Source organism: Brachionichthys hirsutus, chromosome 6 (assembly GCF_040956055.1).
Source record: "Brachionichthys hirsutus isolate HB-005 chromosome 6, CSIRO-AGI_Bhir_v1, whole genome shotgun sequence".
Lineage (NCBI taxonomy): Eukaryota > Metazoa > Chordata > Actinopteri > Lophiiformes > Brachionichthyidae > Brachionichthys > Brachionichthys hirsutus.
In genome coordinates this window covers 10,649,630-10,662,544 of record NC_090902.1, presented here as the reverse complement: position 1 = coordinate 10,662,544, position 12,915 = coordinate 10,649,630, and the positions used below count along the sequence as shown (strand labels likewise).

The window sequence follows — 12,915 nt, the reverse complement described above, 5'->3', positions numbered from 1 at the left end:
CCCCACATCTTGTAACTGGGTGTAAATCAGTTGCCAAAAAACTTAGACAAAACACACAAAAAACTTTAAAACAATCAAAATTATTTTGAAATTATCTTTATAGTAATTTATTTTATCCAAGATTTAAAAAAATTGACTGACCCTGCAATATTTTATATCTTAAATTTAACATTACATTTTCTTTCTAAAAGCTTGACAGTTTGAGAGTTTGGTGAAATGTCTTGAAACTACGTAAAATAAATTAGGAAATGATAACACAATCTAACCTTCCGGTTACAAATTAGAATGCTTATTGAATCTTTTTGTCACATTTCTTGTTTTTCTTTCGCAGGCATGGAGGGGATCACAGGAAATATGTTGTTGCTGAGCAGCATATGCCTCATTAGTTTAACTAATGGTAAGCACTCAGTTAATTTCTACTCCACCTACAAGAGTTGGAGGAGGATTTGTGATTGGTATCATATGTTTGCTTGTCTGTGTGTGACTGTAAGAAGGAAAACTGAACATGTCTGTGTAGGTTCTCAGTCATCCAGAACGAGGTAAATCACAAAGAGCAAAAACGACCAATCAGCTGTACTTGTTTTTAACAATTTCATCTATCAATCATAAACTATGGATCGATAAACTTGGCAGACTTCAATAAAAGTATGAAGTAATTTTGGGCATGTGGATTTGGAGATGCATTTAAAGTTTAGGAGTGGATCTGGATGAAGGGATGGTTGCTTCTTGGATCAGGTTTTCTGTTACAGGAATTCTTTGTCAGATTTACGTGAAGCTGTGATGTGTTAGGGCATGTTGTAGTAGTTGATCAAATTTTCAAGCGAGAGACAACGACCATCAGTGAAAAACACCACAGTGAATCTAAATTTAAAGTTTCCATGTTGAAGGAGTCATACTCCGAGGGTCAAAGTAAATAATATATATTTTTTTGCAATGGCATAATAGTTCACTGTCTGCTTTAGATTTTTATTTGGTAAAAATACAAATCATTTTGTTTATACTGTTTTTTTCTACAGCAAATACTGGTCCTACGATCCACAATGATTATTATGAAGTGTGTGAAGACACCCCAATAGGTATCTATATGTGTGAAGTATTGAAATCTGTTCTATTTGAAAATCGTACCTGAATAAATGCAGCTCAATGCTGCACACATTTATGTCTGCTCATTTCACAGGTGCCCTTGCATTTACTATCAATGCATCAGACCCAGAAAATGACACACTGACATATGAAATCTATGGTGTGAATTCAAGGTACTTTTCAGTTGATACAAGCACAGGAAGGGTCTCAGTCCTTGGGGAGCTGGACAGAGAGGTATGTTGCAGTAGGTACAGGCGCCCCTACGTTGTCAATAGATTCGTTTTCATTTTGTTGTTGTTGTGTTGATAATATTTCTCACTCACAGTTTTTCTTTTTATTCTAGCGAAATAGTGTCCTGAAAATCTTTGTTGAGGTCTCTGATGGTGTCAATATAGTAAGAAACAGTTCATTCAGTGTTAGTCATGTGGTTCATTGCAGCGTGTTGACCGGATTCATAGAGGACATCATGCAATCTCTTTCAGACACCGGGGGAATTGAGCATAATATTGTTAGATGCCAATGATAACGAGCCCATATTTCTGGAAGCTTCATATGATGTTGATGTCCTGGAAGTAAGTCAAACATATTTCTGTTACCAATAAATGTGCCAATCCTTTCATGTTTACCTGACTCAGACATTAATGCTGTGACATTTCTAATTGTTTGCTTTGCCCCATCCATTGAATTAGAATACCCCTGTGGGTACGAGTCTGTTTAAGGTGCTCGCCACTGACGATGACACTTCGAATGCTGGCGTTGTTCATTACAACATTGACGCTGTAAGCTTCCGCTTCCGCTCACGTCACATCATTTATTGAAAATGTTTTAGGATGTCTCTCCAAAATGTTTCTGAAAAAAATGTTCTTTTTAGGTTACTCCAGAAGCTGGAAGAAATCTGTTCAGCATTGTAAGCATGACAGGCGAAGTTAGATTAAATGGATCGCTGATTTACACGTCATTGAACCAGTTCTATCAACTGAAGATTAATGCAACTGTAAGTATCATGTCTCTGGATAAGTTTAGGTTTATTATTATTATTTATTTTTGTAAACCTATTTAAGGGGATATTGCCGTGGGCCAAGCATCGTTTGGAACTCAAATGCCTTGATCATCATTTTTTTGGAAAATGTGCCTTGTCGCTGTCTTTCTTGCTGAGATTTAAATTCCTGCTGCACCATTCTCCTGTTCTCTGAATCAGAGACTACAGCCACCAACATGCTCACTTAGCTTAGCATAGCAAAATACAAGGGGAGGACATTTTTTTTTATCCTGCCTCTCATGGCCAAGAGCTAAACCTTATGAAATTGAAAACCCGTTAAACTACAATGTGTAGATTTTACACTTTGTATTACACACAGTAATACTTCGGCATACGAGTGTTCCGCGATACGAGCAAACATGCGAGCAATATTTTTGCTTTGAGACGCGAGTATAAATTTGAGATACGAGCAATTTGAGTTCCGGGGAACGAGTTTTACTAATACAAAGAACATGGCAAACGGTAATATGTGGCACATCATCTCTGAATCTCAACATGCTTGTGATTCCTGTGACAGGATGGTGGAGGCCGATGTCATTATAATTCCACCACCATCCTCTCAAACATTGTGTTTTCCATCATTACGGTTGTGGACGTCCCGGACCTCGATCCAAAGTTTATTGGGCTTCCCTATGTAGGGGATGTTGTAGAGCATTCTTCTGTGGTGAGTACCGGTGGAGTTTACTCAGATAAAAAATGAATAAAAATGAATATTATTTATTTTTTTTGTCAGTGGTTCAAGCAGGTTACTCTGTTGCATGACATTTCTTTGTGTAACATCTGATTTGAGGGGCCTCGTGCGAGTCCAGGATTTAATGCATATTATTTCTCTTATGTGTTTGTGTTTGTTTTGGCCAGGGTCAGACTGTTTTGAAAGTGACCGCCATGGACCAGGACATAGGAGTTAATGATGAGATCATCTACAGCATTGAACATACCGGTAAGACATATCGTCAGAATGAAAATTAGAATCATAATTATTTTCACTCAGCGAGTCATTTAATGATGTTTTCCCCCGTGGCTGACAGATTCCTCAGGAGACGGCCTGTTTAGCATCTCAAGCGATAACGGAGCCATAGTTGTATCGTCAGACGTCAACAGAGAGCTTATTGGTGACATTGTTATACTGACTGTAAAGGTAAATGCACTTTTAGTATTTTACACAATAAAAATGAGTAATGAATTCATAGCTTTACATTTCCATTTTATTTAATTTTAGATGTTACTTATAAGAATAATTCAACGTCGTGAGATGCAAATATCAAAACCACTCCACTCACATCTTTTTTCAATTGTAGGGTACCGAGTCCCAAAGAAACATCCACGGGGACTATGCCAGTGCCACAGCACTCGTACAGATCAACATTCTTGATATCAATGACAATATTCCAGAGTTTTTTGAGTGCGAAGACGTGGGAGACGAGCTGTCCTGTGCCAAATGCAGTCACTTCACCGTAGAGGTCCTTGAGCACTCATTAGACCCCATTTCTATCAACATGAAGGTCAAAGATCAGGATAAGGCAAGAGAAAAGGGAGATTATTCTTTGAAAAAAAACCCATCCCATCTCTCTCTCTCTCTCTTTCAAATCATGTCATGTATGACGAGCTTCATCTTTTCACAGGATTCCAAAAGTCAACTGATCTTGGAGGGAGCTGATAAAGATGTGTTTTCTGTGGAACCTAAAATTACTATGTCAGATATCTTTGTCCAACTTCGAGTCAAGCAGCCCCAAAACCTGGATTTTGAAGAGAAAACGCAAATGGTTCTACAAGTAAGACACACTTAGTGGCCACAGACCTGCAGCTTATGCTGTCACATGTTTGTTTTCTAAAGCACAGTTCCAGCCTGATGTTTTACGATATGATAGGTGATTGCCATCGACGACGAAGAACCCAGCTTCAGCTCCAGTGCGACTGTCACTATTAATATCATGGACATGAATGACGTCAGCCCGAAGTTCCCGCAGAGCACGTACCGTTTGAATGTGTCTGAGCACTCTCCTGTCGGCACGACAATAGCAAGCATTACTGTAAGGCTTTACATAGTCTAAACATTTGCTCTGAATTATAGTTTTTCTTTTAGGAAAATGAAGAGAAGACTTTGTGTGTGTGTTTTTTTACCAGGCAGAGGACCCCGACACAATGGACAAAGACAGACTCACCTATAAGCTACTTCCACCCAGCATGTACGTCTGCATATAAACCAAACAGCACCGTGGTTGTTTGAATACAATGACTGTGTCCCTTTGTCTTGCCGTTCCTCACCGCTGAACAGTCGTCATCTGGGTTTCAGATTACTGTATTTTGACGTGGAGCAGAATTCAGGCAGCGTCTACGTAAAAAGCCAAATTCTCTTGGATCGTGAGTCCAGATCTCTGTATACAGCGACTCTGCAGGCCATAGACACGGAAGGGAAGGTCGGCACCGCCATGCTGGAGATCACTCTGACTGACATTAACGACCAGCCTCCAGTCTTCAACCGAGAATCTTACCCGGTGTCTGTTGATGAGGGTGCAGATCTAGAAGTTAAGATAGAGGTAACTGCAATTTAACGTTGGCATTTCAATCTTACAGGCATTCATTGGGCATTTAACAAGATTTCAGTTTTGTTCTATTCTTTGTGTCAATAAATGCTGAATGCTAGTGGGGAAAAAAACAAATTACATGCACTAAATAAATAACTAGAAAAGAACTCAGAGTTCAAATCTCCGGCAAGCAGCGGGTTGGATTTACACCGTCCACATGGTGATCTAGATCATCACCAAAAGGTTCTCAATTGTTCTTGGTAGCTTTATAGACCAACCATCGAAAGTAAAAGTGAATCGGAGTCGATGTATATTTGTTTAAAATTTAAATTCAGGATCGGATCCAGAATACATTTTGCATGAAAGTGCATATGGATGGTGCGAATCCAATTACGAGGGGAATGAGCTGCTTGGCGGAGATCTGCGTGCTCCTTATATGAGCACTGCAGTTGAACAACATTTTCAAATCTATGAGGAGCAGTTTAAAAGAGAAATGAAAATGGTGAAAGGACACAAGACTTGAAAAGGCATGTGGAGATTTTTTAGGTGATCACACACTGTTGATAGAGGAGAATAATTCTGCTATTAAATAAGCCTGTTTACCGATTCTTACCGAATGTTTCTCGTTGGACAGGCTACTGATGCAGACGACCCCGATACAGCAAACAGCCAAATAGTATATCATATTATGCCAAGCAAGTACAGCGGTAACTTCACCATCAACCCGGACACCGGTCTACTGACAAACAGAGCCATACTTAATCGAGAGGCTATTGATCCAAACCTGGAAGGAAAGATCAAGCTGAATGTAACTGCTACTGATAAGGGCAGCCCCCCGTTGTTTGCCATGGTTACAGTTATCATCACAATACAGGTATAGGCACTCAGCTGTTTGGAGAAAATCACTGTTGCTGTGTCGCTACTGATGATGACGATGATAACAGCAGCTTCCTTTTGATGGATTTCAGGATGTCAATGACAACAAACCAGAGTTTAATGCCTCCTCTTACACATTCCAAGTTAGGGAAGGAGACAAAGGTCAGATCCCCCCCCCACCCCACCCCTCAAAGTGTTCATAACTGTGTGTCTTAATATTAACTGCATTTTTGCATCCGATCAGGGGCTCATGCTGGTTCTGTTTATGCTGAGGATTTGGACCAAACGGCGTATTTCAACCGCATTTCTTTTAGTATCATTGACGGAAGCTTTGGCAGCTTCATCATCCGCTCCTTCTTAGACAGACAGGGTTACAGAGGGGACATCACGGTGGACCCAGATATTGAGCTGGACTATGAGAGTGCTCACAGGACGTACGTACTGCAGGTGGAGGCAGCAGATATGGAGCAGCGCAAATCTGTAGTAAGGGTGGAGGTGAATGTCCTGGACGTGAACGATGAGAGGCCAGAGTTCAGGCCGACCGGCCCTTTCACAGTGAAGGAAAACACCACCATCACTGAGGTTATTGGGAATTTTACAGGCTATGACAAAGACGGAAACCACTCCCTGGTCTATGAACTGGAATCCATCAAGTGCATATGCAAAGGCTCCGAGACACCCTGCGATAGTTTTATCCTGGATCCTAACGGGGACATCCGGGTGAACCCGGAGGTCACCCTGGATTATGAACAATGTGACCAGGTAGTGATTGAGGCTCAGGTGGTGGATGTGTTCACAGAGAAGGGAGAAAACGACAGTATCTCAACAGGTCAGCGATAGACTGTCTAGAAAAGCATGAGCACATCAAACAAAACGGTTACAACATCCTTACAAACACAACCCAAATCTATTTCCATAAAATTGTTATTTTTCTTTTAGGCAAGGTAGTAATCAACATTGAGGACATCAATGATAATGCACCGGAATTCATTTCCTCAGATTCAGTTTTTGGTGAGTTTTCAATCTGACTGTGTAATTTGTTAGTCAAACGTATAAAGCTATGTAGTACCAGTGTAGAAAGCTACTGCTGGACCATAGACAATGAGAAAATACACTCATTGGAGAAAAAAAAAAACACAACAATTTGAAATCACTCAATACAGGTTTTGCAGTTCTGCTGATGTCTTTATAATCAACTCTTCAGAATGCAAACGGGGAGAACAAAGTTATGCTATAACTCAGTGGTAGACTTCAGTGTTAGGCAAGGAACAGCTGTGTTTCTCAGAAGAGTGTGATGGTTTTTGACCAAACCATAGAATATTTGGAATGGTAGAAATCACAAAACAGAGTTGAAGAGTATTTTCAAAAAATCACGAATTTAGTTGTTTTTGACTTTTTGTTTGTCTTGTCAATATCTAAAAGTAAAAAAAATTTTTTTTTTGTATTGCAGTTGTGTTGTCAGAAAGTGCAAGTAAAGGCACATCGGTTGCAGAAGTCACTGTGAGTATGACATGATATAATTCCATCGACACGTGATGTGATATGATGTGATGAGATGTGATGTGATGTGATGAGATGTGATGTGATGTGATGTGATGTGACGTGATGTGATGAGATGAGATGTGATGTGATGTGATGAGATCAGATGTGATGTGATGTGATGTGATGTGATGTGATGTGATGAGATGTGATGTGATGTGATGAGATGAGATGAGATGTGATGAGATGTGATGTGATGTGATGAGATGTGATGTGATGAGATGTGATGAGATGAGATGTGATGTGATGTGATGAGATGAGATGTGATGTGATGAGATGTGATGTGATGAGATGAGATGAGATGAGATGAGATGAGATGTGATGTGATGAGATGTGATGTGATGAGATGAGATGAGATGAGATGTGATGTGATGAGATGTGATGTGATGTGATGTGATGTGAGACATACCTCATGCCGTCCATTGCCATTCGCAGGCTACAGACCGTGACAGTGGTAAATTCAAAGAGATTGAATTTGAAGTGATGTCGTCTCAATTTGAAGACACCAACAATGCCATAACTGAAATGAAGAATCTGTTCGATGTCATCACCACACAACAAAAGGACCTTTATGTTGGAATTATTCAGTAAGTACAAAGCCATCCGCTGACATCATGTTAGCGTAGCTCATGCTCTTTTAGACGTAAGTTCAGTGTTGCACACGTATGGATGAGTGAATGCATGTGTATACCCAGGGGCTCACAATGTCTTAGGTCTGCATTCTGCATACCACTGATTTCTTCCACTTTCCACAGAACCTTGAAGGAACTCGATACAAACTTGCAAGGAAAGTATTTGGTTAAAGTGAGTGCAACTGACCCTGGCGGCATCTCCACCAACACTGATCTGGAGGTGAGTGAGAGAAATCCCATTGCTAGATTTTCCTTCATGGCCTACAGTGTTATTCTGACATCAGCGTTAATACTTCTGATGTTTTTATTTTGCAGATTTTCAATGTCGCTCAGTCATACAAAGTTGCACTTATATTTAAAGTCTCCGAGGCAGAAGTTGAGGAAACCCTGGACGATATTGTTAGGTATTTTAATTTATGCAATATTATGTTTTAGAAAATGTTGCATCTAATGGCAAAGACATTTCTTTCACTTTATTACATAGAGTTAAGACTTTAAACTTCTCGCTCTCTGCATTTCATTTCAAGGTCTCTTACTGATGCCACCATGGCTTCGGTTGTAATTGCCGATATCAGGCCTGTCTCTGATTCTGACACTCAAGATTCCAGGCAAGATACTTTTCTTATCACCTTTAAATGTAAATCTACACACATCAAAAGAAAACCTGCAGCTTTTGAAGACGGATCAGAAATTAATGGCTGTTGCTGGAAAAACTCTCTTTCACATGAGTCGATTTTTGTTCACTAGATGGAGCCAGTGTTCCAGTATACATTCAATTACGGTCGATGATATTAGTAGTAACACATGAGGCTTTTAGATGGAAAAAAAGCAGGATATTAATGTGTATTATTTTAGTATGTAATGAGTGTTTTTGTCTCAGGTCTTCACCTCACACCGTCATAGAGGCATATTATATCTACACCAATGGGACAGCCCTCACCAAAGCAGAAGTGGAGTTGAAGGTCGTTCATGAAGATCATTATCCTCAACTGGTAGCGCTTGGCCTTGTAGCCGTTGTAAGTAGCTATAGTTGCTGAGCAGAAGTTTTATTTTCTGAAAGTGTCTCTTCTCTGTTTTCAGGTTATATGGCCAACTCCTAGTAAGCAGTGTTACATTAGGCCAGTGAGCCATCTGAATTATTTTGTATTAATACCTGCAGCACAGAAGAAATGGACACACTTTTAATTTAATTGTGACAGTGAGTCTGCTAAAGGAACTTAATCAGACCGGTTCTGCCACCTGTAGAAGCTATTTGGTCCAAATTCTGGGATTAGGTTTCTAGGTAAAGGGAATTTATTGGGCTCCTCTTGAGCATGTATATTTGTTTTTTCAGAAGCCCACATATAAAAATGTGAATGACAATGAAATCCATAATGACGAATGAAAAAATAATTATTATTTCCATGTGATTTATATTTCTTTATACATGACGTGTGTGTGTGTGTGACACATGACAGCAATATATAAAATATGGATTTCTTGTGGTTGTTTCAGGGGGAATCTTCTGTCGACGAGCCAAATACGGATCCTTGGAGGTACATCCTGCTGGGAATGATGGCAGGCCTTGTCGTCCTGCTGGTTATCCTCACCACTTCAATGATGTGTACCCACAGGAAGTAAGATAACGGATTTGAAATCAATTCAAAGATGTGCTTGGACAGAACAATGTGTTACTATCCATGTTATTTGTCTCAGCAAAGCCAATAAACTACCATTGATCAGCTAAAAAGATCTCAGAGGGCTGTGGGTGGGGCCCTTTGACTGATTGACTCGCCTCACACTGCAGGTACAAAAGGAAGCTGAAGGCAGCTAAAGCCATGAACACTGCATCCATGGTGACTCCTGACAAAGGGAAAAGCGGCCCTGTAGTGCCTGGAACCAACAAGTACACCATGGAGGGGTCAGGAGACAGGCCGCCATCGCAAGATCGATGAACGAGTCAATGATTTGAACTATGACCTTTCTCTGATTGTGTGTCATTATTTGCTGACAGGGCTAATCCAGTGCTCAATCTCAATATTGACACAGCCATGGCGTTGGACATGGATGACAGGAGTACAGACTCAGATAAAATCAGGTAAAGAGACTTTTATTGTTTCCTTGCTGACTGCAGTTTCACACAGTGGCGCTTCGGTGTCACTCTCACTCTCTGCCCTGTAGCAGTGTTGGTTCATAAACTGGAAATCGTTCACGACGACATGCTTTGGTGACCCCCCCCCCCCCCCCCCCAAAAAAAATAACAAAAATTAAAACTTAAATAAAAATGCTCTTTCTGAAAGGATGAATTGTGCACCCAGATATTCTTTTGTCCATTTTCACTCAAGCCTCAACTCCCTGGACTACAGCGATGACATGACCATCCCTGAAAATGGATCAAAGCCTGACGCAGTGAGTTTATCTTTCAAAGGACATTCTCATTGGTATTCATGAATATGTTGTCATTTTAAACCATGTCTTCTCCTCATTAGTGTATAATGCAAGAGGATGAGGACATCCCACCGGAGTACACTGAGCCCTTGGGGGCAGCGCTAGCTCAGCGAGACCAGAAGAAAGTCACGGTCAATCCTCTCATGGCTTACAACAACCCTGGGTTTAGCACTACAGACCTGTGATTCAAAGAGTGAAAGAAAAGCTGTCCGGAAGGACACATGCTGCTTTTCTGTTTTCACACACTTCACCAGTCAAACATACAATATATTATTATTATTATTATTATTATGATTATTATGCAATGATGTTACGTCAGGACTTGTGGAGCCAGATGTGGTGAATCCACAGAATATTCTGACTTTAGAGGAATTATGGATATTTACGCTCTAGAGACTGATACTGAAATTGATGCAGCTCGCATATGAAGCTATGACCTTAACTTTAGGAAACAGCAGGCAGAGTTCATTCAAACCAAATCTTTGCACCTGATGGGATGTCACACTTGATCCACATCATTATGTTTCAGAAAACTCCTGTAGCTTCTGGCTGTGGCTTCATGTTTTGTCTCACACTCTTCATTTCTTCATTTGAAACTGACTTTACATAAATCATTTCTAGTACATAATAATAATAATAATAATAATAATAAACCAGAAACAATGGAAAAACAAACAAAATATTTTTCCACACATAAATCACTTTATTTATATTCTTTGATATAGTCAGTAACATTTAAAAAAAAACTGTTTTGAAATGAATTGTAGCATAACTTTATCAACACATCATATTAATTATTGTTTTGGACAATACTACTGGTATGGGAATGCAAAAATAGGGAACAGTAATATTGCATATTGTCAATGTATGAATGAAATCCTTGTTCATGGCTTCACATCAGACAAAAGTGTGAATCTCGTAGATGTTCAGTATGTCAGTGTTTGCTTTTGCTTTCAGATACTGGTTGCAACTTGTTGCTGAAATTAAAACTCATGCAGCGTGAGTTCCTACAAGCGGTGGACTGAAGGGATTATTTCTTTTTTGTTACTGACATCTATATGAATGTATCACAAGTGCAATATGTGAATAAAATTAATTTCTTCAAATCTGGATCTGACCCCATTCTTGTGTAGATAATGCCAGAACATCAAAAAAAAAAAGAAAATCACTGACACGGTAACAGCTGCTTAATAAAAACACATTTAAAATAAGTTCCATCACACAATTTACAACTAAATCACTAATAATGGCATTAGAGTACATCAATTAGCAATGAATAAAAAGACCCCTTATGTTATTACTTTTCTCAAATGATCATGATTGTGCTCATCGCTAGAACATTTTTGGACTTTTTCCACAACACACACAAGTCAAAACATTGTGCCAGGTCTAAGGACGGGATAAAAGACACAGAGGAGCTCACACTCATGGTTCGGGATTCTCTCACACGAGTCAAGGCAACACTTCTAAGTTTTATTCCCACATATCCAAAACAACTTGGCCACCAGGTTGTCAAGGCCACGACTCACAAACAAAAATAAATCAATAAAAGTCACTCATCTCTCAGCTGAAGCTGCCCTTATCCACCGAGAGAAGGGTCGCCATGGCTTCGGATTGTCTGCATTGCATTAGAAAAAGCATCGACAGCTAACGTGACTCATGGATTTATTGAATGGCTGACTTTAGTGACACTAAAAGAGAGCTAACAATGACAATGATATATAAGATAGATCTTATTTCTCCATCCATGGAAACATATTTTATGATTGATTCCATGATAGAAGTTACATTTTAAATCCTCTTGTGCTTTTTTTAATTGTATTTTTTATTTATTGTGATTTGTCACGCTGAAGTAAACCAGTGAATGCTCTCCCTCACCATCACATACCATGCTGGTTGTCATGTGATTTTCCAGTGCAGGCTCACATCACTCGGTGGTGTGAGCTTTGGAGCAGCAGTGTGGCTGCTGCATGTTTTCCATCATCTGACGGAACGGGTTCCTTCTGCGTCGGCTCACCTCTCCATGCTGCTCGTTCCCCTTTGCCGAACCCTGGAGGGACTCTGAAGTGAGGGGTGTGGCGGAGGGGCTGAGGGGAGGGGGTGGAGGCATGGAGGGCTGCCTCTTCTTCACCTGTTTCTCCAGGTGCTTCTGGATCGCTGAGCCCAGCACAGTCACCTCCACCACCGCGCCGTACACCTCCCACGTCATCCCCTTTTCATCCCAGCTCACGTCCTGCACCGGTTCCTCAACTTTATCCTTACAATTTATTGCTTCCTCTGTTTCTGCCTCATTTTTTGCCACCTTGTTTTCTTCAGGTGCCTCATCCTCCTTTTTATCTGCACCTACATCGTCCTCCGCAGCTCCCACAACTATTTTCTCTTCGGGCACCTTCTCCTCCTTTTGGAACATTCCTACTTTGTCCTTTTCAATTTCTGCAACATCTTTCTCTTCAGGCATCTCCTCCTCTTCTTGAACCACCTCTTTTTCCACCACCGCCTCTTTCTCCACCAAAATTGTTTGCCCTCGGGTGGCGTCCCCATTGATCTCAGGAAAAGCTGTGGCGGAGGGCGTTCTGGGTGTCATGGGTGCTGTAGCAACAGAGCGAAACTCCACCTGTTGACCCACCTGCTGCTCGGCGGCTTTAGTTTTAGTGCCATACTTCCCAAAGGAGGTGGGGAAGTTGAAGGCATGATCCCCCTCAGGAGGGGTCATGGGGCTGGTAGCTGCAGAGTGACACTGCACCACCTCCAGGCTCACCTGGGTGCGGATGTTGTGACAGCCGAAGGGAGCTGG

The 12,915-nt window shown here is 40.7% G+C and overlaps 1 protein-coding gene across 1 annotated transcript; it reads left to right on the top strand.

Moving 5' to 3' along the window:
- The first annotated feature begins 333 nt into the window (after positions 1 to 333).
- Positions 334 to 10,306, top strand: cdhr2 (cadherin related family member 2). The gene is made up of 30 exons (XM_068740605.1): positions 334 to 397; positions 1,017 to 1,076; positions 1,178 to 1,317; positions 1,427 to 1,477; positions 1,566 to 1,655; positions 1,773 to 1,862; positions 1,955 to 2,077; positions 2,640 to 2,786; positions 2,981 to 3,062; positions 3,151 to 3,260; positions 3,421 to 3,642; positions 3,745 to 3,894; positions 3,991 to 4,152; positions 4,247 to 4,308; positions 4,416 to 4,659; positions 5,282 to 5,521; positions 5,616 to 5,685; positions 5,768 to 6,352; positions 6,463 to 6,534; positions 6,974 to 7,023; positions 7,498 to 7,649; positions 7,818 to 7,914; positions 8,010 to 8,098; positions 8,222 to 8,302; positions 8,575 to 8,710; positions 9,189 to 9,310; positions 9,481 to 9,594; positions 9,688 to 9,771; positions 10,019 to 10,086; positions 10,176 to 10,306. Exons 1-30 carry the CDS (start codon positions 334 to 336, stop codon positions 10,304 to 10,306), a joined length of 3,888 nt encoding a protein of 1,295 aa, XP_068596706.1.
- Positions 10,307 to 12,915: the final 2,609 nt, after the last annotated feature.

Excerpts from the sequence above, each read along its gene's own strand:
- cdhr2 (XM_068740605.1), top strand. The coding sequence starts at position 334 with ATGGAGGGGATCACAGGAAATATGTTGTTGCTGAGCAGCATATGCCTC. Across the intron at positions 4,153-4,246 it reads CGACAATAGCAAGCATTACT|GCAGAGGACCCCGACACAAT; the intron begins GTAAGGCTTTAC and ends TTTTTTTACCAG. Across the intron at positions 6,535-6,973 it reads TTCCTCAGATTCAGTTTTTG|TTGTGTTGTCAGAAAGTGCA; the intron begins GTGAGTTTTCAA and ends TTTGTATTGCAG.